The 24516-nt window shown below is 44.0% G+C and overlaps 1 protein-coding gene and 1 long non-coding RNA gene across 2 annotated transcripts in view; both read right to left on the minus strand.

The window, feature by feature from the left end:
• Nucleotides 1-261: 261 nt before the first annotated feature.
• On the minus strand, nt 262-4302 carry LOC144891776 (uncharacterized). The gene is made up of 2 exons (XR_013623096.1): nt 3034-4302; nt 262-2822 (listed from the first exon to the last, which is right to left on the minus strand). It is a non-coding gene; the product is annotated as an uncharacterized LOC144891776 (long non-coding RNA).
• A 9305-nt stretch (nt 4303-13607) lies between these two features.
• LOC137415840 (tumor necrosis factor receptor superfamily member 1A-like) overlaps nt 13608-24516 on the minus strand; it is a 28568-nt gene continuing 17659 nt past the window's right edge. The window contains exons 5-7 of the mRNA XM_078776121.1: nt 24382-24430; nt 14765-14796; nt 13608-13836 (exon numbers count right to left, since the gene is read on the minus strand). Of these exons, the coding sequence (XP_078632247.1) occupies nt 13688-13836; nt 14765-14796; nt 24382-24430 (230 nt within the window). The 3' untranslated portion in view covers nt 13608-13687. The remainder of the gene's footprint in view (nt 13837-14764; nt 14797-24381; nt 24431-24516) is intronic.

Below are 24516 nucleotides of genomic sequence, written 5' to 3' on the forward strand. Positions count from 1 at the left end.
GCGGACCATGTATCCGTATTTGTTGCTAGGTTACCAGTCACGTGTAGCTTGCCGGACATCGCAGTCACGTGTATCTGTTACGTTGTTGAAGTGCAACAGATATGACGACGTAAACTACTCTGCAATAAGTCTCTTGCTGATACGAACATTTCCGTTAATGTATGGGTTTTCCATTTGATTAACAAGTCCCACCCAAAATTGTTTTGTAAAAATTTTTTCATGAGAAAGAGCAATAAAAGAAAACACAATGCAATGTAGGACTAATATCCAAAAGATCCAATTCATTCAGAACAATTACATCATTCGGTATTGCAAAAGCAGGAAACTGAAGTACAGTATACAAATAGTATCAACAGAAATGCAAGCAAAATGGTGCATTCAATCAAGGTTCAAGAATTAATGAATTGTCTGTTGCATCCTGATCCAGTGTACGAGCTCGAGCTCTTCCATGAGCATCGACGTTGCATACAAAAAAAAGATTTTAAAACCCACACATCAGAAAAAAGTGTGTAAAAGGCAATGTCAGATTCGGCCATTACAAACAAGACCAATAGCTTGGATCTGCTGTCCCCCTGTCATGTGACCAGACCTTCAGCTCTGATTGGTGGACATTGTGAGGGACATACATATACCGGATGGATGGACAGACAAACGCTGTTCTAGACGGCATTTCCCTATGAGCGAGGCCGTAAAAATATGGCTACCGAATCACGTGACGGATGACGTCATCAATTATTTTTCCTTGACCAATTTATCTCGAGATCATGCTGAATATATTTTATACTGGTCGGGTGTGTGTGTACGTCATGTGTGTACGTCATGTGCGTACGTCATGTGCACACGCATATATTTTCACTTATAAATTATTTTTAACCAACGGTACCCGCCCGATGGGTGGGGCTTCACTTGGGAAGCCCAAATGAAAAGGCAAAATATCAGAAATTGAAGGTTTTTTTTTATTTTAAACGATTCATATAAACATCCGTTAAATCATATCACACGCAAATCATCAAAATCTAAAGAGTATCTTACTATAATTCACCAAATGTCCCACAGTGATCGATACACTATGATCGTGATGATCGTGATCGTGAATCGTGATCGATAATCGTGTTCACAATCGCTAGGTCGTATGTACTCCTGATACGTGTTTCCTTCAGTTGAAATGGGTTAGAATTCTCTCATGCAGGGATTCAACCCATGTCCTTATAAAAGGTCTTTGTCCGAGGTCACCGCGTCCGATCGGTGCAGCCGTGCAGCGATCGGTGCAGCCGTTTGTGCGGCACCAGGGAAAACAACATCGTCACAATTAAAACATCGTCACAATGAACGTTATGCATGTTATGCGGGAGTCAAAACCTGAGAATGCTGGAGACTAAAACTGAAATTGGGAAAACTAAATAGCCTATTTCACTCCTGGAAATCCCAGGATTACCCACCCAAAAAATCGTTGAGATCGGTTCAGCAGTTTTTACGGTACCTTCGAACAGACAGACAGACGGACGGACATTTGGTGAATTATAGTAAGATAAGTAATATATTTTTTATAAGTTATAATTATTTTTATAATAATTAAATATTTTTACTTTACTTATAAAAAATTTCGAAAATAATGCTTCAAAAATATATTAAATTTAATACGATATATATATAAATACATATAAAATACACATATAACAAAAAAAAAAACTATATATATATATATAAAACTAGAACGACACTTCGACGTCACCCAATATGCCTCCACTCACATTATTAGATCATTATAATACTTCCACCAAGTTTGATTTAAATCCATTTAGCTGTTCCCAAATATCACATTTTTACTTTACATGACCTCTGACCTTTGATCTGTTGATGCCATAATCCAATCAGTTCATCTTTACATCATATATACTTATACCAAGTCTGTTCAAAATCCCATCACTTGTTCAGAAGTTGGCACGGCAACATAATTTTTTTACTAAACATGACCTCTGACCTCCAGACAAAAATACTGTGTTTGTGGGGCTTGAGGTCCTCAAAATTCCAGGATATAAGGGATATACAGCCTTGTGTTGACTTAACGGTTAAGGTGGCTGGATTGAGATCTTCGAGTCTCGAGTTTGAGCCCCTGTCATGCTGTTGAAATAACACCAGGTGTGTTGACTCGGCCTGTCATTCTTCCGAGGTAGACAATATGAGGTAGAAACTAAGACATTCCGAGGTTCCTCTTCCGAGGTGGAAACTATGACATATTCACTCATGTGGTTTGGCCGCAATCTTTCATTCAAAGGAGCAAAAATATTCCAGAATACCTCTTAACGGATCAATGCAAAATGTCAAACATATGATAAACTACTGATGTGGGAAAAAATATTTGTAAACTATGACGTCAGTCACGTGATATGGCGGGCATCTTGGATTTAAGGAAAACCATTAAACATCTTTCTCGCCAAAACTGCTGAATGGATCAATACGAAATTTCATATGTATGATCAACTCAACATGAGGAAAAATGTTTCTGAACTATGACATCATCAGTCACGTGGTAGGGCAGCCATCTTGGATTTAAGGAAAAAGTATTTGAAAATCCATATCTCCAGAACCACTCAACAGATCAATCCGAAACTTCATATGTAAAATTGACTACACATGAGGAATACTTTTTACAAACTATGACATCATCAGTCACATGGTATGGCAGCCATTTTGCCTGGAAACCTATCATCACTGCTCACAGTTCTAGTTTATTTTGCAATCCCGCAGTCCCCAGTTTCCTCAGGAGATGACAAACGTCTGGAAGATCGACGTTCTCTCTCTCACCATGTCTTTCAAATTTCCTGTTTGGGACACAGACCTCAAATGAGTTTAGGAACAAGTGTGCACTTTAAAACGTTCACTACAGGGACGTTTGGGTGAAAACATTACGAAGAAACAGGAGAAAATAGTGTTTAGTGGCAGATGCAAAAAACCCTCCACTTATTCAGAGCTGCGAATGACGTAAAATGAGACAATTAACCACATTAACAAGCTTTTGTGTGGATGACTCACCTGCAAGATTGCTTGGAAATTTAGTCTCAATTTGAGGGTTCTGAAAAAAGAAAAGAAATAGTAACAACATAAATACAGAAATAACTAGAACGTCACTCGGAGAAATGGAGAGATACGTCCTCGTGATGCCAGCCCAAGAGACAATGGTGCCACATAAAGCTCACATCTATGAAGAGTCCAAGGGACCAGACCCGTATTTGCCCACCGAGAGCTACTCCATTTTTAGCTACCCTGAGTGAACCTTCGGCAACAATCTCACACAGGCATCGTGTGGTGCTTAGGCTTTTCTCCCCTGTTTTCACTATCTGTTGTGCGAACGAGTTAAGATAAATGCGATGTGCATTGACGATCGTGGGTTTCATCAATTGTTGAGTGAATTACCGTGATATGCGCTTTTGTCTCATCGCTGCACATTCCCTCATTATTTATTACCTCCACCACTGAAGTTTTCACCCGTTTCAAAAAGCTATGGACAGATTCGGATGAAACTTGGTGGACAGCTTGGGTGTGTGAAAAGACAATTTTAATGAATATCAGGATCTGGATATGAGAACGTTTTGAATTATAAGTGGAACAATTGAGTGATACAGCCAAAAACTTATATACAGTGCAGCATGACATTTCAAATAGTTGTGGACAGGTTATGACAAAACTTGGTGGATGAGTTGGGTAGGTAGCAAGAACAAGCCGATTAGGTTTTGGTTAATGTCCGGATGCAGATGTAGCCCATCAGTGGGCTATAAAATGTAAACTGTTCAACCTGGCAGAGGGCGAATCTGTCCACAACTTTTTGAGATATCATGCTTTTTATCTTTTTTGCCCCTACCTCTCAATGGTGAAGAATCACTTAAAAGTTTTTGAAAAATTTGTATCTGGATCCAGTTTCAGATCCAGATCTTCACCAAAATCGAATTGATTTATCCTCATCACAAACCCAACCTGTCCACCCAGTTGAATCTCAATCCATCCACAACTTTTTGAGACATCCTGTTCAAGATAAACAAACAAACAGACAGGGGGGAACACATGTGGCAGAGGTAACAAACAAACAAAAATAGAAGGGAAATGAGTGAAGATGAGCATAAAACTGCACAAGTCGGTTGGTCAATGACAACTAGTAATTTGCTAAATTTGTTCGACTTCCACCCTTTGTCTGGGTTTTGCACTTATCTTATACTTATGTTCAATTGAACTGTGTTGTGGGTCAAATGAGATGCTGAGGTGAAAATGTAATGGGTGGTCTTGCGTTTCCATGAGCAAGTTTTCATATTTTACTCACCTTCCTGAAATTCCTGAAACAAAAAGAAAAGAAAGTCATTGCAATTAGTGAGCATTAACCCTTAATATGTCTCACATATGTTCCAAACCAATTCACTATCAAACAGATTTCTGACTATTTCTTGATACCAGGCATGGTACTGTACCCATTTAATTTAGAAAGATATTACAAATACAAAACTACAGCAATGAACTGTGTCATCAATATGCCTCCATGTACGTAGTCCCTGTCCGCGACAGTGGGTAGATGCCCTTGTTCACTGTCCTAAAAATAAATAAGTTTGGTTTAAATCCCAACAGTTGTTTTGAAATATCACATTTCTACCATAGGACAGAATTCACATCGATAGGTGAAGCGTTTTGGAGAAGGGATTATTTTTTTTAAATATTGGCTTTCAAGCTAATATGGCTGCCAAACCACGTGACATATGGTATCAAAAATGGACACGCTGCATATGTATGGGTAGTGGATCACATTTGTGAAGTTTCGTGATGATCGGAAAAGGGTCGTTTTTCTATCCAAGGTGGCTGACAAACCACGTGACCTATGACGTCATCATTTTCAAAGTATATGCAACAATGGTGTTTGATGACATTTGTAAAATTTAGCATCGATAGGGTAAGTGGTTTTAGAGATATAATTATTTAATATTTTCCTTCAATCCAATATGGTTGCCAAACCATGTGACCTTATGATTGATTGATGTCATAAATCGATGTCATAAAATTGATGTCATAAATGATTGATGTCATAAATTTAATATCTTACAACAAATGGGTCTCAATGGGTCAAAACTGAGGCAATCTCAGTTCCTTCCACCAAGCTCGGAACAAGTGTGTGTCTACCCTCAGGAGTGCCAGGAAGCACTATCTCTCCACACTCAAGATTGAACTCTCAAACCTGTCTCCTTCCTCCAAATCCTGGTGGCGTCTGGTCAAATCCGTTTCTGGTGTTTGTTCCCCCTCCATCCCCTCCCTTACCTCAAATGGCTACACAGTTGACACCGCACGTGACAAAGCCGAATGCCTCAACTCTGTGTTTGCCTCAAAATCTTGTGTCCCAAACCCATCTCTCTCTGTTCCCACCTTTCCCAGTCGAAGCCAACTGCTCCTGGACTCTGTGTCCTTCTCTCCTGACAAGGTGGAGAAGTTTCTGTCAAACCTCGACTCTGATTCTGCAACTGGACCAGACGGCATCAGCCCACGGGTCCTAAAAACCTGCTCTGCCGCTCTATCTCACCCTCTCTCTGTTCTTTTCACCCTCTCTTTTGCTCAAGGTCATCTGCCAGCATCTTGGAAATCAGCAAACATTACCGCTTTACACAAAAAGGTGCAAAAACAGATCCTTGCAACTACAGACCAATCAGCCTGCTTCCAATTATCAGCAAAGCCATGGAATCCATCATTGCTTCGGATATCAAATCCTTCCTCTTCTCCAATGGCTTGATCTCTGATCATCAATTTGGATTCAGACCACGTCACTCTGGACAGGTTGATTCTGCTGTCTCAACAATGGATGGAGGTCCTCAATGCCAAACAGGAAATCAGAGCTGTCTCACTTGACATATCACGTGCCTTCGATACGGTCTGGCACCCAGCTATACTCACCAAACTCTCCTCCTATGGTATCCATGGAAACCTCCACTCATGGCTTGCGGAATTCCTCTCTGGTCGAAGGCAACGTGTGGCCCTGAATGGATTTCTCTCATCTCCCCTTCCTGTTCTGGCTGGAGTTCCCAAGGTAGTGTTCTGGGCCCTGTGCTATTTCTGGTCTTCATCAATGATCTCTCCGACTCTCTGGAAAATCCTCTCTATCTCTTTGCTGATGACTCCACTATCTGCCGCTCCATTCCTCATCCCTCAGATCGGCAGTCTGCAGCCTCCTCACTCTGTGCAGACCTGGAAAAAATCACAGACTGGTCAAACAAGTGGAACATGTCTTTCAATCCGGACAAATCTCACACTCTTACAATGTCTCTCCGAAAGGACCGACTGGAAAACCCTCCCATCTACTTTCTCAACAATCCTCTCCAAGAAGTTCTGTCACTCAAGCTTTTGGGTCTTACTATCTGCCATGATCTTTCTTGGGAAAACCACATTTCCAAGCTGGCCTCCAAAGCCAGTCGCCGACTGGGCATCCTCCGTCGTGCAAAGTCCTTCCTTGGCACACCTAAGCTCCTCACCACAGACAAGGCTTTCATCCGCAGCTCAATGGAATACTGTTCCCCCCCTCTGGGCTGGTGCTCCTGCCTCATACCTAGCTCGGCTTCACGCTGTTGAAACCAAAGCTTTCAGAATCATTGGAATCTCCTGCGATGAAGTTAACTCCGAGGGCCTTTCACTCACTCACCGCAGGCAGGTTGGTGGTCTTTCTGTCTTCTACCGACTCCTCTCCAGCCTTGCTCCCCCAGCTCTCTCTGTGCTCTGTCCCCCAAATATTCCTCCAGGTCGCACAAGATCTGCCAGCAACCCTCTTATGGTTAAACTGCCAAAATCTAGGCTCTCTGCTCACCTTCACTCTTTCATTCCCCTTTTCTCCCACCTCTGGAACAAACTCCCTCACTCTCTTCAATCCCACTCCTCCCTCCAGGTCTTTAAAACAGCTGTTCACCACCATCTCTTATCTTCCCCCATCCAAAATCTTTATCTTTTCTAACCCCACTAATTTCACCCCAGATCCACTTTTTGGAAATTCCAACTTCTTTCCTGGAAGTCCTTGCAGTGTTCATATTTTTTATACCTCTCCCACCTCCCCCAAAGCCCTCGCCCTCCCACATTTCTCCCGTTGTCCCTGCTCTCAAATGTTGTGTTTGTGTCCTTCCCCCTCTCTCCCCATCTTGTCTGCCGCTCCCCTTATTTTTTGTGTTTTGTGTGTTGGTTTCACTTTTTGTGTGATCAATGTTAGCTCTCTCACGAGCCTCGATCTTGTATACCGGAAAAAGCAAAAAAAAAGAAAAAAAAGGGGGTCAGATATCATGTGCATGCAATGTCAGATTTTTCGGATAAGGCATTCGATTAAAACATTTATGGCTGGTATACCACTTCACCGATGATATCATTATCATGCTTTTGCTCCCCATTGGGATTACTTGACAACATGCCAAGTTCCAAATTTTTCCATTCAGCGGTTTCCGAATTTTTTTTTCAACTCTGTTTAATCCAATATAGCTGCCATACCACATGACCTATGATGTCATAATTATCAGAAAACATTCTGCATGGGTGTCACTCCTATCCTGAAAGTTTAGTCTCAATCGGACATGTTGTTGCTGAAAAAAAAACCAGGTTGAGCCCGTACGGACGGACAACCCAAAAACATAATGCCTCCATCTACCTTCGGGGACGGAGGCATAAAAATATAGCCCAGAGTGGGCTGATGATGACCTAATAACTAGTATTTTCTTCACACTTCAGAGATGATATGGACAAACATAAAACATACTGGTCATCATTGTATTGAAAAAAAAAAAATTCAAAGCAAAAGTTCAGCTAATACATGAAATATGTATTTTTGAATCCCTTTAACAATGCAGATACAACATTACCAGTAAGCATGCCTGATGTCAAGAAATGTGCAGAGATGATGCACACAAAGTGATAGTTTGAGACCTGGAACATACAAGCGGGATGACAACCTAGAACTCGTTTCCCTTCTCAGTTTATCCCTTTTTTTTCTTCTTTTTTTTCTTTTTTTTGTATACAAGATCGAGGCTCGTGAAAGAGCGAACATTAATCACACAGAAAGACAAACCGACACATAAAACATACAACATCGGGAGCGGTAGACAAGATGGGGAGAGAGGGGGAAGGACACAAAACACAACATTTGAGAGCAGGGACCGAGAGACATGGAGACATCGAGAGATCTGAGAGAGGGCGAGGGCTTTGGGGGGGGGGGGGGCATGGGAAGGGGGCGGTGGGAGAGGTATAAAACATATGGACACTGCCAGGACTTCCAGGAAAGAAGTTGGAATTTCAAACAAGGTGGATCTGGGGTGAATTAGCGGGGGTAGAAAAGATCAAGGTTTTGGATGGGGGAAGATAAGAGATGGTGGTGAACAGCTGTTTTAAAGACCTGGAGGGAGGAGTGGGATTGAAGGGAGTGAGGGAGTTTGTTCCAGAGGCGGGAGAAAAGAGGAATGAAAGAGTGAAGGTGAGCAGAGAGCCGAGATTTCGGCAGTTTAACCATCAGAGGGTTGCTGGCAGATCTTGTGCGACCTGTAGGAATATTTGGGGGACAGAGCACAGAGAGAGCTGGGGGTGCAAGGCCGGAGAGGAGTCGGTAGAAGACAGAAAGACCACCTACCTGCCTGCGGTGAGTGAGTGAAAGGCCCTCAGAGATAGCTTCATCGCGGGAGATTCCAATAATTCTGAAAGCTTTGGTTTCAACAGCGTGAAGCCGAGCTAGGTGTGAGGCAGGAGCACCGGCCCATAGGGGAGAACAGTATTCCATTGAGCTGCGGATGAAAGCCTTGTATGTGGTGAGGAGCTCAGGTGTGCCGAGGAAGGATTTCGCACGACGGAGGATGCCCAGTCGGCGACTGGCTTTGGAGGCCAGCTTGGAAATGTGGTTTTCCCAAGAAAGATCATGGCAGATAGTGAGACCCAAAATCTTGAGCGACAGAACTTCTTGGAGAGGATTGTTGAGAAAGTAGATGGGAGGGTTGCCCAGTCGATCTTTTCGGAGAGACATAGTAAGAGTGTGAGATTTGTCATGATTGAAAGACATGTTCCACTTGTTTGACCAGTCTGTGATTTTGTCCAGGTCTTCAGAGAGTGAGGAGGCAGCAGACTGCCGATCTGAGGGAAGAGGAATGGAGCAGCAGAGAGTGGAGTCATCAGCAAAGAGATAGAGAGGATTTTCGAGAGAGTCAGAGAGATCATTGATGAAGACCAGAAAAAGCACGGGGCCCAGAACACTGCCTTGGGGAACTCCAGCCTGAACAGGAAGAGGAGATGAGAGAAACCCATTCAGGGCCACACGTTGACGACGACTAGAGAGGAAGTCCGCCAGCCATGCGTGGAGATTTCCATGGATACCAAAGGAGGAGAGTTTGGTGAGCAGAGCGGGGTGCCAGACCGTGTCGAAGGCACGTGATATGTCGAGGGAGACAGCTCTAATTTCCTGTTTGGCATTGAGGACCTCCATCCATTGTTGAGACAGCAGAAGCAGCATGTCCAGAGTAGAGTGACCTGGTCTGAAACCAAATGGATGATCAGAGATCAAGCCATTGGAGAAGAGGAAAGATTTCATATCCGAAGCAATGATGGATTCCATGACTTTGCTGATAATTGGGAGAAGGCTGATTGGTCTGTAGTTGCTAGGATCTGTTTTTGCACCTTTTTTGTGCAAAGCGGTGACGTTGGCTGATTTCCAAGCAGATGGCAGTTTACCTTGAGCAAAAGAGAGGGTGAAGAGAACAGAGAGAGGGTGAGATAGAGCAGCAGAGCAGGATTTTAGGACCCGTGGGCTGATGCCGTCGGGTCCAGTTGCAGAATCAGAGTCGAGGGTTGACAGCAACTTTTCCACCTTGTCAGGAGGAAAGGACACGGAGTCCAGGAGCAGCAGGGTACGACTGGGTATGGTGGGTACAGAGAGGGATGGGTTTGGGACACAAGATTTAGAGGCAAACACAGAGTTGAGGCATTCAGCTTTTTCACGTGCGGAATCAGCTGTGTAGCCGTTTGAGGTAAGGGAGGGGATGGAGGGGGAACAAACACCAGAAACGGATTTGACCAGACGCCACCAGGATTTGGAAGAGGGAGACAGATAAGAGAGTTCGGTCTTGAGAACGGAGAGATATTGTTTCCTGGCTCTCCTGAGGGTGGACACACACTTGTTTCGGGCTTTGTGAAAGGAAATGAGATTTCCTTCCGTTGGATTTGCTTTCCAGGAGACGAAGGCAAGTTGTTTCTGGGCAACAGCCTCACCACAAGATTCCGTGTACCATGGACGGGAGGAAGGGTATGACAACTGAAGACGGGATGGGATAAATCTGTGCATGAGAGAGAGCAATTTACTTTGGAAGAATTCCCAGGATGAGTTGATGTCAGAGGTGGTAGAGATGGGAGACCAGTCCAGATGATTGATGGCTGCTTGAAGACCGTGCCAGTTGGCCTGAGTGAAATGCCAGACTCGTCGACGCTGAGCAGGCTCCCTGAGGATGGTCAGAGAGATGTCCACTTTAACAAGGACATGATCAGATGATCCGATCGGAGCAGAAGAAGAGCAGCAGACATTTTCAGGGAAGTTAGTCATAACCAAGTCCAGAAGAGAAGATGTTCCGTTGACTGAGATCCGGGTCGGGAAATTGACAGATTGTGTCAGTCCCAGTGAGTCGCAGAAGTCCTTTGCTGAGGAGCCATGGCTGGTGAGAGAGGTACCCACACCCAGCCAACTGGCATGATGACAGTTGAAATCACCACATATGAGGAAGAGAGAGTTGGGATGAGTAGATAGAAGTTGGTCCATATCATCAGACAGCGAGATGTAGATGGAGTCATCACTGTTTGGTGGACGGTACAACACACATATGAACAAGAGGTGGGAGCAAAGGGGAAGCCGTAGCCAGAGGTATTCCTGGGGGTGAGGTGGAGAGAGTGCAGTGCAGGGCGAGTGAGGAAGAGAGTTTTTGATAAAGATAGCAACCCCGCCTCCAGGACGAGGCTCAGGTCTATCATACCGGAGGAGGGAGTAGCCCGGGAGAGATACTATGCAATCAGAGACATCATAAAGGAGGAAAGTTTCTGTTAAGCAGATCACGTCTGGTTTGACAGAAGCAACCTGTATGGAGAGATCAGTTAAGTTTGAACGAAGGCCCCGGATGTTTGAGGTCCATACCGTTAATGAAGAGGAAGGGGGAGCATCAGATACAGAACAGGGGGGAGGAGGGGTAGGGTAAGATGTGGAAGAGGTGGAAGAGGTAGGGAGAGCTGGTGAAGGTGTGTCAGAGATTTCAGAATAGCTCGGAGAAAGGGAAGGATGGGGCGGACAAAAGGTTTGATGGTGATTGGGTGAGCCACAATGAGGTGTTATTTGAGGAGGGTGAGCCACAAAAGGGTGAGCCACAAAATGTCCCTTTACTTATTTTGAGTCACAAGAGGACGATTCATGTTCATGAGAACTGGATGCAAAATAATCCTGGCTAAGCAGGCCTTCCTTAACTAGCTTGTAAACATCTTTTTTTTTCTTTTTTGTATACTGAATCGAGGCTCGTGAAAGAGCTAACATTTATTTCACAAACAAATCAACCAGACAAACAAAATATACAAAAAGAGGGAGCGGAAGACAAGATGGGGGAGAGAAGGGGAAGCACACAACCACAACATTTGAGAGCAGGGAGAAGTGTGGGAGGGAGAGGGCTTGGGGGCAGGAGGCGTGGGAAGGGGAGGGGGGGGGGGGGGGGGGAGAGGTATAAAACACAAGGGGACCGAAATTAGCGGGGGTAGAAAAGATCAAGGTTTTGGATGGGGGAGGATAAGAGATGGTGGTGAACAGCTGTTTTAAAGACCTGGAGGGTGGAGTGGGATTGAAGAGAGTGAGGGAGTTTGTTCCAGAGGCGGGAGAAAAGAGGAATGAAGGAGTGAAGGTGAGCAGAAAGTCTTGATTTTGGCGGTTTAACCATAAGAGGGTTGCAGGCAGATCTTGTGCGACCTGTAGGAATATTTGGGGGACAGAGCCCAGAGAGGGCTGGGGGGGGCAAGGCCAGAGAGGAGTCGGTAGAAGACGGAAAGACCACCAACCTGCCTGCGGTGAGTGAGTGAGTGAAAGGCCCTTGGAGTTAGCATCATCGCGGGAGATTCCAATGATTCTGAACGCTTTGGTTTCAACAGTGTGAAGACGGGCTAGGTGTGAGGCAGGAGCACCAGACCAGAAGGGAGAGCAGTATTCCATAGAGCTGCGGATGAAAGCCTTGTATGTGGTGAGGAGCTCAGGTGTGCCAAGGAAGGACTTCGCACGATGGAGGATGCCCAGTCGGCGACTGGCTTTGGAGGCCAGATTTGAAATGTGGTTTTCCCAGGAAAGATCATGGCAAATAGTGAGACCCAAAATCTTGAGTGACAGAACTTCTTGGAGAGGATTATTCAGAAAGTGGATGGGAGGGTTTTCCAGTCGGTCTTTTCGGAGAGACATCGTAAGAGTGTGAGATTTATCAGGATTGAAAGACATGTTCCATTTGTTTGCCCAGTCTGTGATTTTGTCCAGGTCTGCAGAGAGTGAGGAGGCTGCAGACTGCCGATCTGAGGGATGAGGAATGGAGCGACAGAGAGTAGAGTCGTCAGCAAAGAGATAGAGAGGATTTTCAAGAGAGTCAGAGAGATCATTGATGAAGACCAGAAAAAGCACAGGGCCCAGAACACTACCTTGGGGAACTCCAGCCTGAACAGGAAGAGGAGATGAGAGAAACCCATTCAGGGCCACACGTTGACTACGACCAGAGAGGAAGTCCGCCAGCCATGCGTGGAGATTTCCATGGATACCAAAGGAGGAGAGTTTGGTGAACAGAGCAGGGTGCCAGACCGTATCGAAGGCACGTGAAATGTCAAGGGAGACAGCTCTAATTTCCTGTTTGGCGTTGAGGACCTCCATCCATTGTTGAGAAAGCAGAAGCAGCATGTCCAGAGTAGAGTGACCAGGTCTGAAACCAAATTGATGATCAGAGATCAAGCCATTGGAGAAGAGGAAAGATTTAATATCTGAAGCAATGATGGATTCCATGACTTTGCTGATAATTGGGAGAAGGCTGATTGGTCTGTAGTTGCTGGGATCTGTTTTTGCACCTTTTTTGTGCAAAGTGGTGATATTGGCTGATTTCCAAGCAGATGGCAGATGACCTTGAGCAAAAGAGAGGGTGAAGAGAACAGAAAGAGGGAGTGAAAGAGCGGAAGCACATGATTTTAGGACCCGTGGGCTGATGCCGTCAGGACCAGTTGCAGAATCAGAGTCGAGGGTTGACAGAAACTTTTCCACCTTGTCAGGAGGAAAGGACACAGAGTCCAGGAGCAGCTGGGTACGACTGGGTACGGTGGGTACAGAGAGGGATGGGTTTGGGAGGGATCTGTAAATATATAGGTTTATTTCCCAACACCGAAATTCAAGCAGTGTGCTCACTTCACTTTTCTGCCAATTGATGGAAATTCCTTACCAATAATCTTGCTCCGTCCATTTAAGGTTTTCATGCATCACAGGCTACTACTATCTAAAATAAAGTCCAAATCCATTTGAAATCCATACTGCTTGTAGCCTGGAAATCTCTGGCTACTTCCAAATTAATTTGCTAATTTGGTGCTCCCATTCTATTGGTATTCTGTTGGTGCTATAGTATTTCAACCACCCAAGTTTGTATATGAGCCTATAACTTCTGTATAAAACAATCTACCAATAAGTATTCTGCAGAGCAGCCTTGCCAGCATGTAACATGATGAACTTACCAATGCTTAACCTTCTTGACAATGTCGGCGAATATTTGACCAGAAGCAATATGATGATCAGAAGTGAACACACCCCAATTGTCAATATGAGACCTGTTGAAAAACAACATAGTCATACAGTGAGTACAAGATCTATGCGACTTGTTTTTGGAAGGAACAAATGTCTGTACAATTTTTTTTACCTCCTCATCCAACCTATTTCCGGATAAAAGGTTTATTGCCAAGGTAATGTTGTCACAGGAGAAGCCTGGTGTTGGTGTAGCGGTTAGGGTGCTGGCTAGGGATCCTAGGATCCTGGGTTCAAATCCCGGTCTATCGCTGAATTAACACCAGGGGGGTTGACTCAGCCCGTCATCCTTCTGAGGTCGGCAAATTGAGTACCAGTTCCACTCTGTGTCGTAAGAGGCGACTAACAGGGTTGGTGGCAGGAAGGGCATCCGGCCATAAAACATTGCTCATAAAAGGGACCACGCTGCCCGAAAAAGGCCAACCCCTCCTCTGCGGGGAAAAATGGCCTCTAAAGGTGGTTCGTACTGTTTTCACAGGAATTTCATTTTTGGACTGAATGAATGAATATGAATGATCGTTTTAAGGCCCCCATAGGTGTTGTGCGTTTATCCCCATAGGTATTTCCCCGACCGCTGTTCATGGTATGTCTGCAAATGGTGAGTCCCCGGCCTTGGGGGGAATCCCATCCCCCCTCCCTCCAAGGTAATGATGCAAATGGTGCGTCATCGCTGACAACGTCGCACCAGCCAATCGGAGCCAGGGACAGTGGTGACTAAGTCAAACGATGGGTGTCCAGAACACCAATGACGTCATGACTGATGAACCAATCGGTGTCGCGGTTACTTAGACATGCTACAAATGCATTAGTTCTCATCTCTTCCGGTCTCTTTGCTGTGAATCGCCTTGAAGCACGGAAAGCTTCGGTGTTATTGTCATTATTTCGTGTTTGTTTTTGTGTATATTAAAATTCCATAAATTGGTAGATGTCTGGCAGAAAGTATCTTTATCTCACCGATTGGAGCAGTTTTCTTTGGGAGTTTTTCACTGCAAAAAAAAAACACAAAAAACTGACATGTTAAGAGTTAGACCAAAAAAAATTCTAAAATTATACTTCCATACTCATGTAGACATTGCAACCCCAATGAAAACAAGACCAAAAGTCTAACAGCGGCATAATTAGGCTTGTTTGATACTTCAGTTGTGGGAGGAAGATGATTTTTGCCCTACGGGCTATGCCGTAAAAACTAGAAAGCATCCCGAAATGCAAAGCCCCATCCTCTTTGTACTCAAACTAAACCTAATGAAAACGACACAAAAAAAATAAACCAAAGGAAAAGTTACATACAGGATGAGTCAAAAGGCCAGAAACGTGGGAAGGATAGGATTATTAAGGGCTAATTTCTTAATTAGTCCTATATTTCCAGACTTCTGACTCGCTCTGTATAATGAAGCAAGTGTAACTATGTCCAGCCACTAACGGCACCTATAATGACGTAATAAATAAACAGCGTTTATCCATGTTGCTCGTGTTCCTGTTAGGGCACACTAAAATAGATTTGCCTTCGTGTTGGGAATTTGCCCACCCCAACACCCGGCGAGAGCGACAACAAACAATTTTTGCCTGGACAACACGTCCCACAGTGTTAAAACGATCTCCTTTGATTTATCATTTATCCCCCTACGAATACAACATGTTCGCTTTACCTATAGCTGTCTGGCATTATCCTGTCTGCTTACCTGCCGTATCTATTACCACCTCCATAACCTTCTCCTGTGTGACACGCTTCAAGATTGCCCCTTGTACCATGTAATCTCTATTTTCATTATTCTTACCCATCCCCAGCACCTTACATGTCTTTATGTTAAATTGCATCGGTCAAATGTTGCCCAATACTGTATATGGAAGTATTGACACTTTCCTGAATCTGATCACCACCCTCTCTGTTATCTACCTTACCACCAAGCTTCGTGTCATCTGCAAATCTAGATAGTCTACTCTTAACCAACATTGTCCATATCGTGGATGTAAAATATGAATAATAATGGTCTGAGAACGGATCCCTGAAGACCAAGACTTACATCCTCCCAACTAGAGATCCTCACATTCACAGCCACTCTTTGCTTCCTATCCCAAAGCCAATTTGCAATCCAGTTAGCTATGACCAGACATTCCACAACTCCTCACTTCACCTTAACCAATCTCTACAGCTATTGGTAATTCCCCTGCCTATTCTTATGATGAAGCAAAATAAATAAATAAACCTATTCGATAAACATGCCATCTCACTTTCATCAACAACCAATCTACCTTTGCTATTTCTCAAGGGGTCTGCACTTCTCTGAACATGTTCTTCGCCCCTTATATACTTAAAGAATGCCTCGCCTCTTCATCGAATCATTTTAATATTTTTGGCCATATCCTTTCCATGCCCTCCTTTGGCTTGCCGAGTAATTTTCTTAACCAGCCTCAGTTACTCCCACACTGATATTGGTCGAAATCCAGTCCTGTTATTTATACCTACTGAATTCCTTTGGCTTTTCCGAAAAACACATCCTCCCTCCCTGTTCAATCACACTCATCTCTTTCTGCCTGTAGCTTTACACATCACTGGAATAGACATACCCTACACCTTTGCTCTTTGAAGGTTACGCATTTCTCTGATGCAGACTGTCCACTCATTAGCTCTTTTAATTATACAGCATTTCTCTTCTTATAAAATCAAAGAGGAAAAAAAAACAAAAAAAAAACACGTCGAAACTGCGAGACTTCCAGGAAAGAAGTCGATATTTCAAAAAAGTGGATCTAGGGTGAATTAACGGAGGTAGAAAAGATCAAGGTTTTGGATGGGGGAAGATAAGAGATGGTGGTGAACAGCTGTTTTAAAGACCTGGAGGGAGGAGTGGGACTGTAGAGAGTGAGGATGGTGGTGCACAGCTGTTTTTAAGACCTGGAGGGAGATGTGGGATTGAAGAGAGTGAGGGAGTTTGTTCCAGAGGTGGGAGAAAAGAGGAATGAACGAAATTTTGGTGAGGAACAGTTTGGTGAGGCTGTTGCCCAGAAACAACTTGCCTTCGTCTCCTGGAAAGCAAATCCAATGGAAGGAAATCTCATTTCCTTTCACAAAGCCCGAAACAAGTGTGTGCCCACCCTCAGGAGAGCCAGGAAACAATATCTCTCCGTTCTCAAGACTGAACTCTCTTATCTGTCTCCCTCTTCCAAATCCTGGTGGCGGCTGGTCAAATCTGTTTCTGGTGTTTGTTCCCCCTCCATCCCCTCCCTTACCTCAAACGGCTACACAGCTGACTCCGCACGTGAAAAAGCTGAATGCCTCAACTCTGTGTTTGCCTCTAAATCTTGTGTCCCAAACCCATCCATCTCTGTACCCACCGTACCCAGTCGTACCCAGCTGCTCCTGGACTCCGTGTCCCTTCCTCCTGACAAGGTGGAAAAGTTTCTGTCAACCCTCGACTCAGATTCTGCAACTGGACCTGACGGCATCAGCCCACGGGTCCTACAATCCTGTTCTTCCGCTCTTTCACTCCCTCTCTCTGTTCTCTTCACCCTCTCTTTTGCTGAAGGTCAACTGCCATCTGCTTGGAAATCAGCCAACATCACCGCTTTGCACAAAAAAGGTGCAAAAACTGATCCTAGCAACTACAGACCAATCAGCCTTCTCCCAATTATCAGCAAAGTCATGGAATCCATCATTGCTTCGGAGATGAAATCTTTCCTCTTCTCCAATGGCTTGATCTCTGATCATCAATTTGGTTTCAGACCAGGTCACTCTACTCTGGACATGCTGCTTCTGCTGTCTCAACAATGGATGGAGGTCCTCAATGCCAAACAGGAAATTAGAGCTGTCTCCCTCGACATATCACGTGCCTTCGATACGGTCTGGCACCCCGCTCTGCTCACCAAACTCTCCTCCTTTGGTATCCATGGAAATCTCCACGCATGGCTGGCGGACTTCCTCTCTCGTCGTAGTCAACGTGTGGCCCTGAATGGGTTTCTCTCATCTCCTCTTCCTGTTGAGGCTGGAGTTTCCCAAGGCAGTGTTCTGGGCCCTGTGCTTTTTCTGGTCTTCATCAATGATCTCTCTGACTCTCTTGAAAATCCTCTCTATCTCTTTGCTGATGACTCCACTCTCTGCCGCTCCATTCCTCATCCCTCAGATCGGCAGTCTGCAGCCTCCTCACTCTCTGCAGACCTGGACAAAATCACAGACTGGGCAAACGAGTGGAACATGTCTTTCAATCCTGACAAATCTCACACTCTTAGGATGTCTCTCCGAAAAGACCGACTGGACAACCCTCCCATCTACTTTCTGAATAATCCTCTCCAAGAAGTTCTGTCACTCAAGCTTTTGGGTCTCACTATCTGCCATGATCTTTCCTGGGAAAACCACATTTCCAAGCTGGCCTCCAAAGCCAGTCGCCGACTGGGCATCCTCCGTCGTGCGAAGTCCTTCCTTGTGTTACGGATTTATGTGGATTTATGTGAATTACTATTCAGGTCTTTGCTTATTAATGTGTAGTCGATTAAAGGTTGTTGTGATTAAAGGGTCAGGAGCCCTTCTGGGGAAAAGGAGACCGGAAACGGAAGAAGAAAAGACACGAGGTCCGGGAGAAGCGGCGATCTTCTTTTTCCTCGCCCAGCGCCGAGAAGAGCGGTATCGATATTGAGCAGCGTGGGGAAAGCTGCGTTTAAAAGCACGTCTGGTGAGAGGAGTTACCGGGACGTGTTACTACCCATTTACACGTCAAGTCGCCGTGGGTTCGTGCACGGAATCAAGCGCCCGGCACAGTTCGCCTCACCGTCTACAAGGACGCGCACGGCAGGCGCCTTGGGCCTCGCACGCTTTGCGAGCCCCGAAGCCGCGATCACGAGCACCGACCTCGGTGGGCTGCCGAGGAGGTGTCCGCGACAGCAGCTGTTCCCGGTACGGGACGTGCACGGTGGAAGCACGTCAGGAAGGGTCCGTTCAACCGCCCACGTGCGGAGATCGAACTACAGGAGTACGGAGACATTGTGAGAGACATTGACCATGGAGGGAGTCGGGAGTGGGGCTCACGTGAGGAATGTATAAGATGGCCATCTTAGAGCTATTGTAGATGAGTTTACATCTTTGTAATATTGATTGTTGATTGTTGATGGTTGTTGATTGCTCGGGGAATATATCATTGATTATTCCGGATCATTGGTGTGGGGTTTCTTATTGACTGGAATTCATATTGATTGCGTTACGAAAGCGCATAAATAATAGATCTTTCTGGCGGAGTTCCTCTCACGGTCCGGGGGTCACCGAGACCAGGTAGTCACCGGGAGGACCACGTAACACTTGGCACACCTGAGCTCCTCACCACATACAAGGCTTTCATCTGCAGCTCAATGGAATATTGCTCTCCCCTCTGGGCTGGTGCTCCTGCCTCACACCTAGCTCGTCTTCACGCTGTTGAAACCAAAGCGTTCAGAATCATTGGAATCTCCCGCGATGACGCTATCTCCGAGGGCCTTTCACTTACTCACCGCAGGCAGGTTGGTGGTCTTTCGGTCTTCTACCGACTCCTCTCCGGCCTTGCTCCCCCAGCTCTCTCTGGGCTCTGTCCCCCAAATATTCCTGCTGGTCGCACAAGATCTGCCTGCAACCCTCTTATGGTTAAACTGCCAAAATAAAGACTCTCTGCTCACCTTCACTCCTTCATGCCTCTTTTCTCCCACCTCTGGAACAAACTCCCTCACTCTCTTCAATCCCACTCCTCCCTCCAGGTCTTTAAAACGGCTGTTCACCACCATCTCTTATCTTCCCCAATCCAAAACCTTGATCTTTTCTACCCCCGCTAATTTCGCCCCAAATCCACTTTTTTGAGGTGACCTTTGTCTTCTTTCCTGGAAGTCCTTGGTGTCCTTGCGTTTTATACCTATCCTGCCTCCCCCCAGGCCCTCTGCCTCCCACACATCTCCCGATGTCCCTGCCCTCAAATGTTGTGTTTGTGTGCTTCCTCCCCTTCTCTCCCCATCTTGTCGACCGCTCCCACTTTTATGTGCTTTGTTTACTTGTTTGTTTGATTTGTTTGTTTGATAAATGTTAGCTCTTTCACGAGCCTCGACTCTGTATCCCCAAAAAAAAAAAAAAAAAGGAGTGAAGGTGAGCAGAGAGTCTTGATTTTGGCAATTTCACCATAAGAGGGTTGCTGAAAGATCTTGTGCGACCTGTAGGAATATTTGGGGGCAGAGCACAGATGGAGCTGGGGGAGCTAGGCCAGAGAGGAGTCGGTGGAAGACCGAAAGACCACCAACCTGCCTGCGGTGAGTGAGTGAAAGGCCCTCGGGGTTAGCTTCATCGTGGGAGATTCCAATGATTCTGAAAGCTTTGGTTTCTACAGCGTGAAGCTGGGCTAGGTGTGAGGCAGGAGCACCAGCCCAGAGGGGAGAGCAGTATTCCATTGAGCTGCGGATGAAAGCCTTGTATGTGGTGAGGAGCTCAGGTGTGCCTATCTCCAAATGCTCTTCTACCTCCACCTCTTCCACTTAATTGGGATCATTGCTTTAATAAAAAAAGGGAAAGAAGATATAACACTTTGCAATCACTCCCCCTTGTGGGCTTTTCTCCAAACTGCTTGAAAAATCAATCATGAACAAAATCGAGAAAAGCCTCCATGGTTCTGCTCTTTCCCTGTTCATAAACCCAATATATATATATACAGTCACGTGAAAAAGTAAGTACACCCCATGTAAAGTTTTGACTTTTTCAACATATTTCAACATACAGCTATTTGATCTTCATTTCAACAATATTGATAGATAAAGGTGATATAATATAACAAATATCATGAAACATTTACATTTTGTAGTCCATTGTATAATTTGAATAAACATAAATGCAAATTTCGCATGTGGAAAAAGTAAGTACACCCTTGGCTCTAATAGGTGGTATTGCCTCCTTTGGCAGAAACAACCTCAATGAGCCTTCAGGCCGCTTCGGACAAATTAAGCTCAGGTTTCTTAATAGAGTAATATCGTTTCAGTAGTATCTGTTTCTTAATAATAATAATAATAATATAGTAAATATAACTATAACACTTTTGGCGTCAGGGAGGGCATCCGGCCATAAAAAAAACATTGCCTCAAACAGGGAACCATGATTGTCATGGGGCCCGCACAGGGCCGGCGCTACCATTAGGCCAACTAGGCAGCCGCCTAGGGCGCAGACATCAGAGGGGCACATCACTGAATCTTAAAGGATCACAGTTTTATACAAATTATTGTTTTCAGAAAAAACATAATAAAAGGAAAATATAATAGTTCATTGTTCATAATAGATAATGCCATCAGATAATGAGATGTCCGAGTCTGAAGTTATCATCAGAGAACATTTCTTGGGATTTGTTCCATGAAAGGAGGCTACAGGTGCCTTTATAGCAGAAACTCTTCTTGAACTTTATTCTGTACTTATTCTTGTATTATTCTTGTAGAGTACTTATTCTTGCAATTTAAAATAAATTTAGCAGTTTCAAGTTTTCTGCTTTTTATTTTTTCTGCAAAACATGTTTTTAATAATCGAAGTTGGTAAAAAAAAATTTGAGAGGGGGGGGGGGGGGGGATGCAAGTAGCTGGCCTTGCCTCGGGCGCAAAATAGTCTGGCGCCGGCCCTGGGCCCGCAAGGCTAGCCCCCGCTCTAGCGGGGAAAAATGGCCTTAAAACGATCATTCATTCATTTTTACTCTAATCCCAATGTTGTAAATGCAAAGTTAATGGATTGAAGTAGTGTATGGTTCATGAATCAATGATAAGTGGTGTACGGTACTAATAACCACGGAAGTAAGGAATTAGCCTCGTTTTTTTTTATAGCAATATCATTTTCGTAATAATGACAACGTAACGTTAATATTATAGTAAATCTAATCGTAACACTAATCCATTTGTAGTGACTGCAAAGTTACTGGAGGTTAAAACAACAAAGTTAAAATATATCATCTTCTATATATTAAAGTAGTGGCAGTTTTGTGTCCAGCCGTCACGTGACATCATTACCTCTATGATGTCCTGGCTGACTCCACTGACCAACATTTAAATTTACTAGTACACCCGCTCACTACGGGAGCTGCAGGAGGGGTCGGTCATTGGGGTATATAAATTACAATCGATCAATGGTCGGGTCTCAAGAACATTGGGTGTGTTCATTTACCAAGTTTCTTGTGGAGAGATCACCAAGTGGTTTGAACATTTCAGCAAGCACTCCATTCAAAACCGTTAAGGAATGGCTGGCTTGGCAAGCGCAAACGAGCTGCTTGGTAAATGAGCACACCCCGGGCTTCCTCCCTTTCAGTTTAGTGTTAAACAGCAGGAAAAGTGGGTTTCATTGGTGGTTTTCAAAAGACCGCAACGAAAAACGCCGCTTTAGCGGCAGGAAAGGTCATGTTATTTACCCAACTATTGTGGGGTATATAGATTACAGTAGATCTTCGCTCAGTTCTGTAAGTAAAACATACCTCACGGATGTCGGGATTCCTCCAAATTTCTTTGTTTAATGTTATGACCAGCATTTGCGACTGTTTAAAAAGCGAATCCTGTGTGTTTGTGGTTTATAATATAAGCTTAGAGTACTTCAAAATAATTTAATACTTACATGATTTGCTAACTGGTATCTCCACCCAGGTCATACTATCCTCTTCAACTAAAGTATCAAGCAAGCCAGGCTAAGCCGCTGTTAGACTTTCGTCTTGTTTTCTATTGAGGTTCGTAGAGGAGCTAGAACATAGAATGGATCAGGATGTAACCGGACAAAAGGAACAGTAGAAACAGGTGGGGAGGAGGGGGGACTACGACAAAATAGAGAACCACTTGGAGAAATAAGGGATGTGGGGAAGAATGAGTGCTAGGGGTATTTTGGCTCCCTAGACTTACCAATCACATGAACTGTTGCATCGTAACTCTTTCCTTTCATTCGTCTAGCAAGCATCCTTCACCTATTTTTCAAATCTTCCAATAACTTTTCCTCTATGGTTTGCTCCTTCCAGTACCACAACCAATGTCGTCCAATCATCCTTCAAAATCTATCACACCCACTCCTTTGAAACAATACAAAATTATGTGTCTGATCTTTGTTACAGAATGTAGAAAAGACATTCTACATTTATTTGTTGACATAAACCATCTCCAGTGTCCCTTTCCTTCCCATCTGCATCCAATCTCCATCATCATGTGTATCTGCCGCACCACGCTGCCGCCTGCAACCCAACCCCAGCCTACACCCATACTACCCAAATCGCTGCTCTCAACACCCTCACCGCCATTCACATTCACAACACCCTCACCACCATTATCATCTACAATTAGATTGCAGGATAATACATTTCTTGCAAATTAATCTGGCCAACATAAAACCAAGTATTTCTTCACAAATAAATTCTCAATTAAATGACACACCCATCCATCGATTATATTGAAGGATAATCTTGACAAGTACACATACATTCAAAGTACACCGCCCCCATTCCAAATAAATAAATATCCTCTAGCGCGGTATCGCCGGGGCGCCTTTGGCACCCGGCGATACAGCCGTGCAGCACATAGAGATGGTTTTGGGAGGGAGAGGTGTACAATAATTGATTGATTAATTGCGTAATTACGAGTAAAATCAATAAATAAGGATCGTAAAATAATTTCTTAATCAATTGGCTAATAGCATACCTCAACTACCAGTGTTTCATCCGAAGCTGTAACTTTTAGAAAATTAATAAAATCAATTAATCAAAAATTAAGTAATTGATTGATTAATCAATAAATAATAAATCGATTAATTGATTAATCAATAAATCAAAAATATCCTTTATAGCCACATCACTTGGTCACTGTTGTGTCCAAATATCAGCTTCCTAGCTCAAAAGGTGCCTGAGATATTGCCCTGATGAGAAAAAAAAAAGAAAAAAAAAGAAAAAGTGATTGATAATGAAAATAACTAATAATCGTAAAATAATGAAATTATTAATCAATTGGCTAATAGCATACCTAAACCACCACCGCTTCATCCGAATCTGTAACTTAAAAAAATTAAGTCATTTATCAAATAATTAATTGATTAATCAATAAATCAAAAATACCATTTACAGCCAAATCACTTGGTCATTGTCATGTCCAAATATCAGCTTCCTAGCTCGAGATATTGCCCAGATGAGAAAGGAAATGAATAAGTACTTAATTGATCGATAATAATTAAGTAACTAATCAATTAATTGATTAATCAAAAAAAAGAAGATTGTTTTAGCCAAAGCACTTGTTCACTAGTGTGCTGAAATTTCAGCTTCCTAGCTCAAACAATGGCTGAGATATCGCCCGGACAAACAAACAAGAAAGAAAGAAAGAAACAAACAAACAAACAACCTGAGGGAAAACTGAGTACTCCCTTTCAGTTCGCGTCATCGCCGGGCCCTCTTCGGTGCCCGGCGATGACCTCATGCAGCGTCTGGAGATGAAACAAACATCCAGAGGGAAAACTGGCATAGGAAAAGAGCAGTGTACAATAATCTAGCAGATCAGGAAAACAACTCTGGGTGCAGAATTAACATCCTTAGTCTCCAAATGGGATCTTGATTTTAAATGACACACTCAATTTGAAACAAATTCCTTACCTCTGAGAGTCATCAGCATCGATGCAAATTGTGTCTGTTGACTCAGTACCTGCATGGTATTTAAAAATAAAAAACAGGGAGATGTAGGGAAAACGTTAAATGAAAAAAAATTAAAAGAAAAAGAAAAAGAAAACA

This window comes from Myxine glutinosa, chromosome 4, assembly GCF_964187855.1.
Source record: "Myxine glutinosa chromosome 4, kmMyxGlut1.1, whole genome shotgun sequence".
Taxonomy (NCBI): Eukaryota; Metazoa; Chordata; class Myxini; order Myxiniformes; family Myxinidae; genus Myxine; species Myxine glutinosa.